The 13,343-nt window shown below is 37.5% G+C and overlaps 1 protein-coding gene across 1 annotated transcript; it reads left to right on the plus strand.

Moving 5' to 3' along the window:
- Positions 1–11,244: 11,244 nt before the first annotated feature.
- Positions 11,245–11,686, plus strand: LOC123235610 (40S ribosomal protein S15a-like). The gene has a single exon (XM_044661800.1). The coding sequence runs from the start codon at positions 11,248–11,250 to the stop codon at positions 11,638–11,640; it is 393 nt and encodes a 130-aa protein (XP_044517735.1). The 5' UTR covers positions 11,245–11,247; the 3' UTR covers positions 11,641–11,686.
- Positions 11,687–13,343: the final 1,657 nt, after the last annotated feature.

The following is a 13,343-nucleotide window of genomic DNA, read 5'->3' on the forward strand; positions in this document are numbered from 1 at the left end:
TTTCCTAAACTATCAGTGACTTATTAATTGTTGAATATAACAACCTTTTCTAAACTTATTAATTGTTGAGTATAACAACCTTTTCTAAGTTCTCATCCAAACAGACTGTCCTCTAGATTTCATGACACTGTTTTCTCTTGGTTCTCCTCCTCTCTGCCTGACAACTCTTCAGTTCCCTTTGTTGAATCATGATTCAGGCTTCTCCCTCAATTGCACATATAGCCAAAGGTTCTGCCCAGTGCTCTCTTTTTTCTCTACTCTCTCACTTGGTGATCTCATCCACTCCCACAGGTCCAATTATCTTAACACAGATGATTCTTGAATCTATGTATCCAACCCTAGTCACTTTCTTAAGCTCCAATACCACATCACAAACTATCTATTACAGGCTACATGTTCTACAATCATCTCAAATCCACATCCCCAAAAGAGAACTCATCATTTTTCCCCCAAACCCATCTCTTTTCCTGGTGACAACTCCACTTCCCTTCCAGTAATCATTGTTTCACCTCTCCACTCCCATCCTCTACTCCACTCTTACTCACCCCAAATATCCAGTTAGTGACTAAATCTTGGCATATCTAACTATATGACATCTCTACTTTAGGTCTCTTTGCTCCACTCACAGCTAACAACTAAGTACAGACCTTCATCCCCTCTCAAACTGACTATTGCAAAAGTCTCCTAATTGGTCTCCCTGCCTTATCTCTTTTATCTCCGCAAAATTTCCAAAGTGATTTTTATGGAAGTGCAGTCTGAACATGTTACTAGTCATCTTTTCAATAAACTTACTGACTCTAAAATTAAATATAAAGTCTTCTGTTGGTGGAGTTTCCTGTAGTTCTAGTCTTTTTTTTTTTTTTTTTTTTTTTGAACTCTTACCTTTTGTCTTAGAATTGGTTCTAGGCAGAAGAATGGTAAGGTCTAGGGCAATTGGGATTAAGTGACTTGCCCAGGGTCATAGAGCTAGGAAGTGTCTGAGGCCAAATTTGAACTCCTATCTCCAGGCTTGACTCTCTCTATCCACTGAGCCACTTAGCTGCCTCTTCTAGTAACATTACTACCTTCTACCCACTCTATGGTACTGACCTACTGACACACTTGCTGTTCCTCCTATAGGACTTTAACATCTCCTATCTCCATGCATTTCCATCAGCTATTCTCTATGCCTGGAATGTTCTTCCTCTTCATCTCTGTCTCTTGGCAGAGACTCAGTACAAGCGCCACCCTCTACAGAGTCCCCTCCAATTGCTATTGCTTTCCTCACTAATGTTACCTTATATATCTACTTTGTAGGTGTCTTGTAAATATTCTGTGCATGTGTGTTTGCACACGTTGTCCTCCCCATTACGTAAGCTCCTTGAAAGTGAGTTTTTTATTCATTTTTTTCTTTTTAATGCCCAGAGATTTGCATGATGCCTGGGACATAGTAGGCTCAATAAATGTTTGGTGAATGACTGATCAAGTAAAAATAATATTTTGATAGGATCAGATAATATCTCAATCATGAAATCTCAGGCCTGAAAAGTACTTTGGGAGTGCTTAGAATAAATAATAAGAATATAAGAATAAAATAATCATGTGAATCCCTTCTATAAACTCCTTAGCAAGTTGCCATCCATCTTGTCAAGAGAACTTGAATTGTCCTACTTGTGCTATGGTGAGAAAAACTCCTGAACATTAAAGGACTATAAGATCATTCCAACAACTGAAAGGATTTTCAGGTCATGTCTAAGATATGATCAATAGACAGTAGCAGCATTTGCTTAGCTGAGACCCAAATTCCACCCTCTAATCTTTGCTTGGACCAGGGACAGATGACGCTTCAGTCCCAGTTTCCTAGTCTGGATTCCCAGACCAGCCAAGGTTATTTGATCTAGACCACAGTGATTCCTTGCTTTTACCTTCCTCCAATTTCCAAAAATTCCTGGTGTCATAGGAAGGGGTTCTCCCCATGACTAATACAGAGCCCAACCCTTGCTTCCCTTTCCCCAGATCCTGGTGAATAGTTTTGTAAGTTGCTATGATCAAAAACATTCACAAATTGAAGATAAACCTCTATCTATGAAGTCTTTAGATGTCTATTACATAGTATCACATAGATACATATCATATGTATCGCATTATATCACCCTTAGGCCAGTGCTCATCAAAGTATCTATTGGGGCCTCTGTTCTACTCCACTGACATTGTTTTTAGAAGCCAGGGTTACATCCGTGCCATAGTGAGAAAGTGGAAGTTGCCTTCACCATACCCTAAAAATAGAGTACCTATCTAATGTAAGTGGGATGATAGTGTGGAATGAATACTGGCTTTGGAGTCAGAGGTGGATTCAAATCACACCTCTGACATTTACTGTCTGCAAATCCTGGGCAACTCACTTAACTTTAAAAGACTTCAGTTTCCTCATCTATAAGAGCCCTTTGAGCTTTCGATCTGTGATCATATAAACTTTGGTAAAGAGAGAAAGGTGACCATATGGGTTGTCACACCAGTCAATCTGGTCCTATTTGATTCCTGACCCAGTGAATCTTGTCTGTGATTTGACTATAGATACCTCCCATTTCTGGTATGAAGCCCTACCCTGAACTGGTTACAAAAGCTTGTCCTCCTATTTTTTACCTGATTATAAGAGGACACAGTTGGATCCCACCTGAGCAGAATTTATGATGATTCAACCTATCTCTCTGTTTATAAATTAAATAAGACCCAATTGTAATCAGGAAAACACATACTTCTTTACATTCAAATAGTTAATATAAAATAAAGGTTCTTTCTTCCTGAAAGCAAGGTAGGGAAGGTCAATAACACTTAGGCAGCCACCCTAGATTTAAGTATTAAATTGTACTCATTCAATTTATTTTGGATTTTTTTCCATTTTAAAATTTGAGAATTTAACAAGTATCAACTAGAATGAGCCCTTTCATATACAATAAAACAGAAAGGATTATACATGAAACTGCAAGTCTATGTCATTTAGTTTAACAAATAAGAGGAAATTTTATTAGTCATCTACTCCCTACAAAGAGTACAATGCTTTGAGCTGGGTCATATACCAATGACAGTGAATCTTTTAGAGGGGCAGATGATGTCTTCAATGTGTGTGGAGAGGGGGAGGGGAGCAGCCTGGCCCTGCATCCCTCTGGCTTTTTAGGAACTAACTCTGGCAAACTCTGTGCTGGGGCAAAAATAGACATGTCCACAGAGAGGGCTCTGAGGCCTGCCCCTCGCCCCTGGCATATGTGCCATAGGTTCACCACCACAGGCATTATACCAAGATAAAATAGGAAACAGCTTCTGTACTCAAGATCAAGAAATATTTACCAAGGCCTGAGGCTACCTGCCATAGTAACAACAACAACAAAAGCATGATTAGGACTCAAGAGGCATAGTTTTCAGAAGGTGCTAGTTTCAAGTGCATCATAGCCTCCTGACCTTGGATAAGTCATTAGATTTACCAATTAATTTCAATTTTCTCCTCTGAGAAATGGAAACTGAGAGGTGGAAGGGACCTCAGCAACCACTGAATTTCACTTATGGGGCATCTGGTGACATAGTGTTTGCTGAACTAGAATTAGGAAGACAAATCCAGTCTCAGACATTTCCTCTCTGTTTATCCTGGACAAGTCACTTAACTTGTCTACCTTAGTTCCCTCCTTTGTTTCTAATAATAGTTTTTTTAAGTCAAAAAATATATGCTTCCCAGTGTTGTTGTGAAGATCAAATGAGAGAACATCTGCAATTCCCACTGTTAAAATATCAGGCAAGTGGTCAGTAATCTAGCCTTTGTTTGAAGATTGTTTCTAAGGAAAAGAAACCCACTTCCTAGAGAGGTATCCTTTTCAATTTTTGGACAACTCTTATTTTTCAGAAATTATTCCTGACATTTAGTTTAAATTGGCTTCTTTGCAACTTACACATATTGTTCCTGGTTCTGCCCTTTGGGATCAAATGGAACAAGTTTCACCTCTTCCACATGACAGCCTCTCGAATACTTGAACACAGCTATCATGTTCTTCCTCCCCCTCCTTTTCCCCAGGATTTTCTTCTCCTGGCTAAACATACCCAGTCTGTTCATCAGATACTCATATGGCACAGACTCAAGGCCCTTCACCATCCTGGCTGTCCTCCTTTGGATTCTCTCAGGTTTATCAATGTCCTTAAAATTATGAGCCCAATTATGCCTTGTGCCTTGTCTGGCCACAACATAACTGTTGTGAGCATGATTAGATGAGGTATATGATAACATAGCTCGATAAAATATAAGGTGCTTTAGTGCTTTTAACAGTGCAAGGGATTAAGAGATTCACTAATTCAGTTACTGATTTCTAATGCAGACAAAGCCAAATGCAAGCAGAGAAAACTTGGCATCTCTTTTGTTACATTCTCTGGACTGGCAAGGCTTCTCTCAGAAAAACAAAACAAAAATCCTTCTCCCTAAACAAATTCTGTATATTGAAGTAAGTTGACTTTGGACCAGTTCACTGACTCCCTATCCTGTGTAGGGCCTGGAAAGAGTTAATATTTCCTTATAACTCCCTTAGACTTAGATCTTATTCTACCAACCACACATCACCAAGAACACCAAAAGACAATAATTGTCCCCCAAATGAATTCGGGCTTTTCAGAGTGCTAAAGGCCTCCTCCAGATCTGTATTAAAAAAACACCCTGAAATGTCAATATTCTGGTGCTCTAACCAGTACAGAGAGAAATTCATTTTTGTTACACTTAATGAAGATGTATTAAAGGCCTGCTATCAATAAGGCATTGTACAAATGGTAGAGATACAAAGATGAAAAATGACAAAGCTTCTGCCCTCAAGGATGCATAAAATATGATTGTACAAAGAAGAGAAGAAGAGATGGAGATAAGTGCTTTAGGAAAATTTGGGGTAAGAAAGGACTCTTTCATTTGGGAGGAGGGTTGGATCATGGTACAGTTAAGGAAAGCTTCATGATGGCACCTGGGCTGAGCCCAAAGGAATTGTGACAGGTGAAAATGAAGAAGAATAGACCAGTTTTACCGGTCAGTCAAATACATAAAGTGTTATAATGACCATAACTCATGATCCATAATTGAAAGTTTTTATAAGTTTAGATCATCTTTTTCAAATATTTTCTTTGGTTTTTACCCCCATTCAGGATGTCCCTTTGGAACATCAGAACATAGCTTAGCATCAGAATATATCCAGAATAGAGGTCTCAATACAAAGGAATACATACTCCCAAGCCCTCTGGCTAACAAAATGTCAAAGAAAGGACAGAAAATGGAATGCTATTTCAGTATGCCTCCTCCCACATGAGAAGATCATTTGGGCCTGCCAAAGAGCTAAATAATATACCCCAACAGTGGGCTTCCCCCATCTCATCCCAGGAACTGAAATAGTTCTCAAGACTTAGAATACTACCAAATGGTTGTACCTCCCAAACAAAGCGGGTAGCACTGGGGAGGGAGAGGGGTGCGTTAACTAAAAAGTTAATGTCTTTTCTTTCAGATCAGCATAATCCCTATAACTCACAGTACTAATAAAGTACAAGGTCTGAGCTGGATCCTCCTTGGTTATGATTCGTGTTTGGTCCAAGAACTTGGCCTTGTCCTGAAGCACCTCTTGTGAGTCTACAAGGCTTGTTCCTGAAGCTCCTCTCCTTGCTGTAAGAGCTCATTTCTTGTTCTGCCACTCTTGTCATCTCTGTGCTGATTGGTTCCCCAGGGGACTTTCTGGGATGTAAAGACTCTCTTTGCCCCAGCTGTTAGGACCCTGTCCACTCTTTTCAATTTCCTCCAGTCAATATTCTCTCTCTTCCAGGTTTCCAGGACTAACTTTAAATGTCCATTCTAAAGTATGTTTGCAGCCTAGGTGTTAAATTCATCATCAGTGAAGTGTTGATAGAATTAAGTATCCAGGATTTTAATCCACAAGATGGAATTAACTCAGATGTACCCAACACAAGGTCACAGAATGAACTTTTCAAGGTTATTTCATACCTTGTTAAAAAGATATTTTCAAAACCAAATGAAAGTCATTTTCAGTTGGTTAATTTTTAAAATTAGTGATATGTCTTCTTCCATAATATGACAAATATAGAAATATGCACTGCATATTAGCACATATATAGCCCATAACAAATTGCTTACCATCTCAGGGAGAAGGGAGAAGAGGGAGAAAGGGGAAAGAATTTAGAACTCAAAATAGGAGAAAATAAATGCTAAAAATGGCTTCTACATGTAATTTGGTGGAGAAAAATATTACTGAATAAAAAACTTATATAAGTATAGAGAGGGGCAGGTAGGTGGCTCAGATAGCCAGGTCTAGAGACAGGAGATCCTGAGTTCAAATTTGATCTCAGACACTTCCTAGCTGTGTGACCCTGGGCAAGTCACTTAATCCCAATTGCCTAGTCCTTACCACTCTTCTACCTTGGAACCAATACTTATTATTGATCATGATTTTGAAAAAGAAATATATAGAAAATTTTGGGGTACAACCTCTTCATATGAAATAAAACTAAAAATTTTGTGGAGAAAGGACTTTAAATTCCTGGAGTTCATATTTTCTTTTATAAGGAAACAGAGACCCAATGAAAATGTATGAGGAAGGGAGAGCATAATTAGTTCAGGGCATAAGGATGATTATTTTGGTAACTTGAAGCTTGTGAGATGTGTTGTTATCCCCATTTTATAGATGAGGTTGAGGGAAGTTAAGTGATTTGCCCAGGGTCACACAGCTAGTGAGAGTCAGAAGTCACATTCAAACTCAGGCCTAGCGCTCTACTTATCTGCTGTATGTTACCTAGGTGCCCTATTGTTGTGCCTAATATTATTACATAAGTACATTAGTGGGTTCCATAACAAAGAAGAACTAGCAAAAGCTAGTTAGAGAAGGGAGATTGGAAGGAGGGAAAACAACTAACACACCAAAATTAATGGGGCACAGCTTAAGAAGTTTTTAAGAGAAAAATTATGTCCTAAACATATATTAGAGAATAAGAGGACAGTTGGAACATGTAATTTTTTTAAGCCTAGAATATCAACAAAGTAATAACCCACCAAATTTAATTAAATATGAGTTGTTGGGGGTTTTTTGCTTGTTTTTTAATTAGGCTTGGAATTTCCTCAGGGTAGACCACACCAGGAGAGGAACACCATTCCTCAAAGTATATGAGCATTTTGCTATTGTCTTAGAGAGCTACCTTGGGCAGTCAGGGATTAAATCACCCTAGTCAGTATATGTCAGAGATGAGACTTGAATCCAAATCTTGACTCTCCAGCCAGCTAGTCACTGGCCAAGAACTTTAGATAGAAGAAACGAAAAATGTTTTAAATGGGAACAAATTAAACTTATAAAATATAAAAGGAAAAGGGGAAAATAACCACAAATAGAGGAAATAAAATGATCAGAAATTCATGAATAGAATTACATGTCAATAAAAGTGAAAACCCTAATGAAATGAATGAATATCTATAGGAATATAAAATGCCAAAATGATAAATAATCTGATCTTGGAGGAAAATTGAGAAATCATAAAAGAACTTCTAAAGAAAAAAAACTCAAGCTCCAAATGGATTCACAAGTGAATAATATTAAATAATTTAAAGTATAAAAAGATCCCCATGTCACAGATGAGCATATTTTCAAACAGAAAAAGAAGATAACATCACAACCTCCAATGACAGAAACATTGTCCTTCCCAAAATGGAGAAGAGTTAAGATGTGGGGATGTGGAATTATAGGCCAATAATACTATTAAACAAGGGATGAAACAATTTCCAGACTGACAAAAAAATAACTATAACAATTTTTTATTTGTATTTTACTTTTTCTGATTACATATAAAAACAATTACTAGCATCGTTTTAAATTTTGAGTTCCAAATTCTCTCCTCCCCCATTCTCCTTCTTTGAAAAGGAAAATAATTATACATGTAGCAATATGTTTTCAAAAATTCATTATGACTACATTGTAGTTATACCAGAAATGCAAGGATAGTTTGCTGTTAGGAAAATAATTAGCGTAATAACTTATATTAATAATAGAAACATGAGATTCTATCACTGGAGGCAGAAAAAAGCCTTGCACAAAATATAGTATTCAATTATGTTAAAAATTCCAAAAAGCAAAAATAGCAAAAATAAGTATCTATGTCTAACCCAAAAAAACAATAATTTAGAGTTTACTATGTCTATGGCATCGTGCCACGAGATTGGGATACAAATTTATGTTATCTCATCCCAGCTGGACCCTCCTGAAATCTTTCTCAGGAGTCTGCTGATAAATGTTTAACAATAAGCTATCCTCCCACCCTCCAAAAAGGATACATTTTAAAGTTTAATCTGCTTTATGAACATTTCACCATCATTTTCTTACATCTAGACAATCCACAAAACAATAGATCAAATCCAGATTTATGGCATTTACTGATTTCTGAGGTATAACTGTTCACACACTGATCATTTAACAATAAGATCTCAGTAAAACAATATTGAAAGCCATGGAGATCAATGCAATGAGCAATGTTACCGAGTTGTGTCAGACTCTTCATCATTTCATTTGGAATTTTCTTGGCAAAGATACTGGATTGGTTTGCCATTCCCTTCTCTAGCTCATTTTACAGATGAGGAAACTGAGGCAAACAATGTTAAATGACCTGCCTAGAGTCACAGAGCTAGTAAGTACCAGAGACCAGATTTGAATTCAGGAACTTTTCTTTCTGATTTTAGACCCAGCATTCCATCCACTGTACCATCTAACTGCAAGAAATGAGCCATAAGGACTTCAAAAAACTGAAAGTGAAATTGTCTTCCTTCCTCTTGGCAGAGAGGTAGTGGATTAGAGGTGTGGAATGAGGCATATGTTGTCAAACGTGGACAGTATTTTGATAATCTATTTTTCTAGCCCTAACCTCTCTCCTGACCTCTAGCCTCAAAATTCAACTACATCTTGGACATTTCCAACTGTATGTTCCATAAACCTCTTAAACTCAACATAGCCAAAGTTGAACTTGTTATCTTCCTCCCCAAGCCCTACCCCTTTCCCTAACTTCTCTCTTACTGTCATGGGTACAAACACCCTCCCAATCACTCTGGCTTGAAACCTAAGTGTCATCCTTGATTCCTCATTATCTCTCTCCTCCTATATCCAATCAGTTGTTGGGTTTCCCCCTCTTTCTTCTGACACTATCACTGCACTGGCCCTTATCATCACAAACCTGGGTTAGTTCAATATTCTCCTCATTGGTCTTCCAGCCATCCTTCTCTTCCCTCTTCAGCCTATCCTACTTTCAGCAGTCACATTAACCTTCCTAAGGAGCAGGTCTATGTTGTCCCTCCCATTCAACAAACTCCAGTGGCTTTCTATTAGCTTTAAATCTTGTTTGACTTTTAAAGCCTTTCATAACATGACCCTCTTCTTTTTTCAGTGCCCTTACATCTTATTACACCCCATCCCCCATACTATTCAATCCAATGACAATAAATTTCTTGCTGTTCCTCAGACAAGATACTGAATGTTCTAACTGAGCATCCTCTCTCCTTCCTTGTGTGTGACTCCAGTCTTCCCCAATTTCCTTCAAATCTCTGCTAAAGTCTCAGCTGCTAAAAGAAGCCTCTGTCAGGCTTCTGTACTCTTATCATCTACTCAGATTATTTCCAGTTTACCCTATTATATCCTGTTTGTATATAGCTATTTACATATTGTTTCTTCCATCAGACCATGAACTCCTTGAGAAGAGAAACTATTTTTTGCCTTTCTTTATGTCTGCAGTACAGAGCACAGTGACTACCTATGGTAGGTGTTTTATAAATGCGGCCAGTGGCAACATTTAGGAAGACAATTTTTCCCATACATTTAGTAATAAAAGGAAGGAAGAGCGCTTTTTGTGGTGGCAACAAATTGGAAAAGGAGGGTATGTCCTTCAATTGGGGAATGGCTGAACAAACTGTGGTATATGCGGGTGATGGAATACTATTGTGCTAAAAGGAATAATAAACTGGAGGAGTTCCAGGCGAACTGGAGAGACCTCCGGGAACAGATGCAGAGCGAAAGGAGCAGAGCCAGAAGAACTCTGTACACAGAGACTGATATACTGTGGTAAAATTGAATGTAATGGACCTCTGTACCAGCAGCAATACAATGACCCAGGACAATTCTGAGGGATTTATGGTAAAGACGCTACCCACATTCAGAGGAAGGANACATCGGCCATGGGTGGGGGGAGTGCGGGGGGGAGGGTGAAGGGGAAAGGAGGAGCATGAATCATGTAACCATTTTAAAAATGAATATTAATAAATGTTAAAAAAAATAAAATAAAATAAAAGGAAGGAAGAAATAGGGTGATCATCAGATGAGCTAAAGAGATTAATAAAAGCCTTTTTTTAGGATTGAGGACAAATGAGCATATATTTAGACACATGGAAATGAGCCAGTGAAGATGAAGACATTGAAGATACACACAAAAAATGGAATGACTACTAGAGTTCCATAGAGGGCAGGGAATAGTAACTGAGTCCCAGAGAGATTAAATTTCTTTCCAAGAGTTAAACAGCTAGTAAAATGGCTAGGGAGGGTTGAGAAAAAAAGAGTTGAACTCTGTCTTCATGCAAATCTAGCATTTTATCTATCTAAAAATAACAATATTCCCCAAACCAATTTATATAGTTAATATAATACCGTCAAAATACCAATCTCTTCATGAAATAGGATGAAATTATATAAAATGGAAATAGAAAAACAAATGGGTAAAGAAGGGGGCATAATGGGGAAAAAACTGATGGGTATAAGTCTTTTACTCTCATACTTTTAAATTTTTTTAGAAAGCAGTTTTGATCAAAACTATCAGGGACAGCTGGGTAGCAGAGTGGATTGAGAGCCAGGCTTAGAGATGGGAGGTCCTGGTTTCAAATCTGGCCTCAGACACCTCCCAGCTCTGTGACCCTGGGCAAGTCACTTGACCCCCATTGCCTACCCTTACGACTCTTCTGCCTTGGAAGGTAAGGGTTTAAAAAAAAACTATATAAGATAAGAATAGACCAATGGAATAGAAATATGACATCTGACTAAATTTGTACTCAAGATTTATTCTTGGAAAACCTATGGAAAGTAAAGTAAAAACTGAAGAAGGCATATGTAATTTAATAAATATTATTGGCAAAACTGGCTACCACTTGACTAAGAAGTGATTTAGACTCATATCTCACACTATATTAAAAATTAATTTCACCTCTTTCCGCCATCTTGCAGCGCCACCACCATGGTGCGCATGAATGTCCTGGCAGATGCTCTCAAAAGCATCAACAATGCTGAGGAGCGAGGAAAACGCCAGGTTCTTATTAGGCCGTGCTCTAAAGTAATTGTCCGGTTCTTAACTGTGATGATGAAGCACGGTTATATTGGCAAATTTGAGATCATTGATGATCACAGAGCAGGAAAAATTGTTGTGAACCTCACGGGCAGATTAAACAAGTGTGGTGTAATCAGCCCCAGATTTGATGTTCAATTGAAAGATCTGGAAAAGTGGCAGAATAATCTGCTACCATCCTGTCAGTTTGGGTTCATTGTGCTTACAACCTCAGCTGGCATCATGGACCATGAGGAAGCAAGACGAAAAAACACAGGAGGAAAAATCCTGGGATTCTTTTTCTAAGGGTGTAAAACATACATAAATAAAATGCTCCAATGGACAAAAAAAATTAATTTCACTAAATAAGTAAATTAATTTGGGTAGAATGGTCATTTTTATTATGTTAGCTCGTCCTACCCATGAGCCATCAATGTTTTTCCAATTGTTTAGATCTATTTCTAATTGTTTGGAAAGCGTTTTGTAGTTGTTTTCATATAATTGCTGTGATTGTTTTGGTAGATAGATTCCCAAGTATTTTAAATTGTCTAGGGTGATTTTAAATGGTGTTTCTCTTTCTACTTCTTGCTGCTGTGATGTGTTGGAAATATATAGAAATGCTGATGATTTATGTGCATTTGTTTTGTATCCTGCAACTTTGCTAAAGTTGTTGATTATTTCTACTAGCTTTTTAGTTGATTCTCTGGGATTTTTTAAGTAGACCATCATATCATCTGCAAAGAGTGATAGCTTAATCTCCTCATTGCCTATATTAATACCTTCAATTTCTTTTTCTTCTCTAATTGCTACTGCTAGTATTTCTAGTGCACTGTTAAATAATACAGGTGATAATGGGCATCCAAAAACTTTTTTTACTGAATTAGAAAAATTATGACAAAGTTCATTTGGAAGAACAAAAGATCAAGAATATCAAGGGAAATAATGAAAAAAAACTTGAAGGATGGTGGCCTACCAATACCAGATATTAAACTAAATTCTAAAGCAGTGGTCATCAAAACAATATGGTATTGGCTAAGAGACAGAAGGGAGGATCAGTGGAATAGACTTGGGGTAAGTGACATCAGCAAGACAGTGTATGATAAACCCAAAGAGCCCAACTTTTGGGACAAAAATACACTATTTAACAAAAACTGCTGGGAAAATTGGAAAACAATATGGGAGAGATTAGGTTTAGATCAACATCTCACACCCTACACCAAGATAAATTCAGAATGGGTAAATGACTTGAATATAAAGAAGGAAACTGTAAGTAAATTAAGTGAACATAGAAGAGTATACTTGTCAGATCTATGGGAAAGGAAAGATTTTAAAACCAAGCAAGAATTAGAAAAAATTATAAAATGTAAAATTAATAATTGTGATTATATTAAATTTAAAAGGTTTTGTACAAACAAAACCAATGCAAGCAAAATCAGAAGGGAAACAACAAACTGGGGAAAAGTCTTTATAACAAAAAACTGTGACAGGTCTAATTACTCAAATATACAAGGAGCTAAATCAATTGTATTAAAAAATCAAACCATTCCCCAATTGATAAATGGGCAAGGGACACGAATGGGCAATTTTCAGATAAAGAAATCAAAACTATCAATAAGCACATGAGAAAATGTTCTAACTCTCTAGTAATTAGAGAAATGCAACTCAAAACAACTCTGAGTTATCACCTCATACCTAGCATACTGGCTAAAATGATAGCAGGGGAGAGTAATGAATGTTGGAGGGGATGTGGCAAAATTGGGACATTAATGCATTGCTGTTGGAGTTGTGAACTGATCCAACCATTCTGGATGGCAATTTGGAACTATGCCCAAAGACTGCCTGCCTTTTGATCCAGCCATACCATTGCTGGGTTTGTACCCCAAAGAGATCATAAATAAAAAGACTTATACAAAAATATTTATAGCTGTGCTTTTTGTGGTGGCTAAAAACTGGAAAACGAGGGTATGTCCTTCAATTGGGGAATGGCTGAACAAATTGTGATATATGTT

This window comes from Gracilinanus agilis, chromosome 2, assembly GCF_016433145.1.
Source record: "Gracilinanus agilis isolate LMUSP501 chromosome 2, AgileGrace, whole genome shotgun sequence".
NCBI lineage: Eukaryota > Metazoa > Chordata > Mammalia > Didelphimorphia > Didelphidae > Gracilinanus > Gracilinanus agilis.

Bases quoted from the DNA above. Each gene is read 5' to 3' on its own strand.
- LOC123235610 (XM_044661800.1), top strand. From the start codon at position 11,248: ATGGTGCGCATGAATGTCCTGGCAGATGCTCTCAAAAGCATCAACAAT.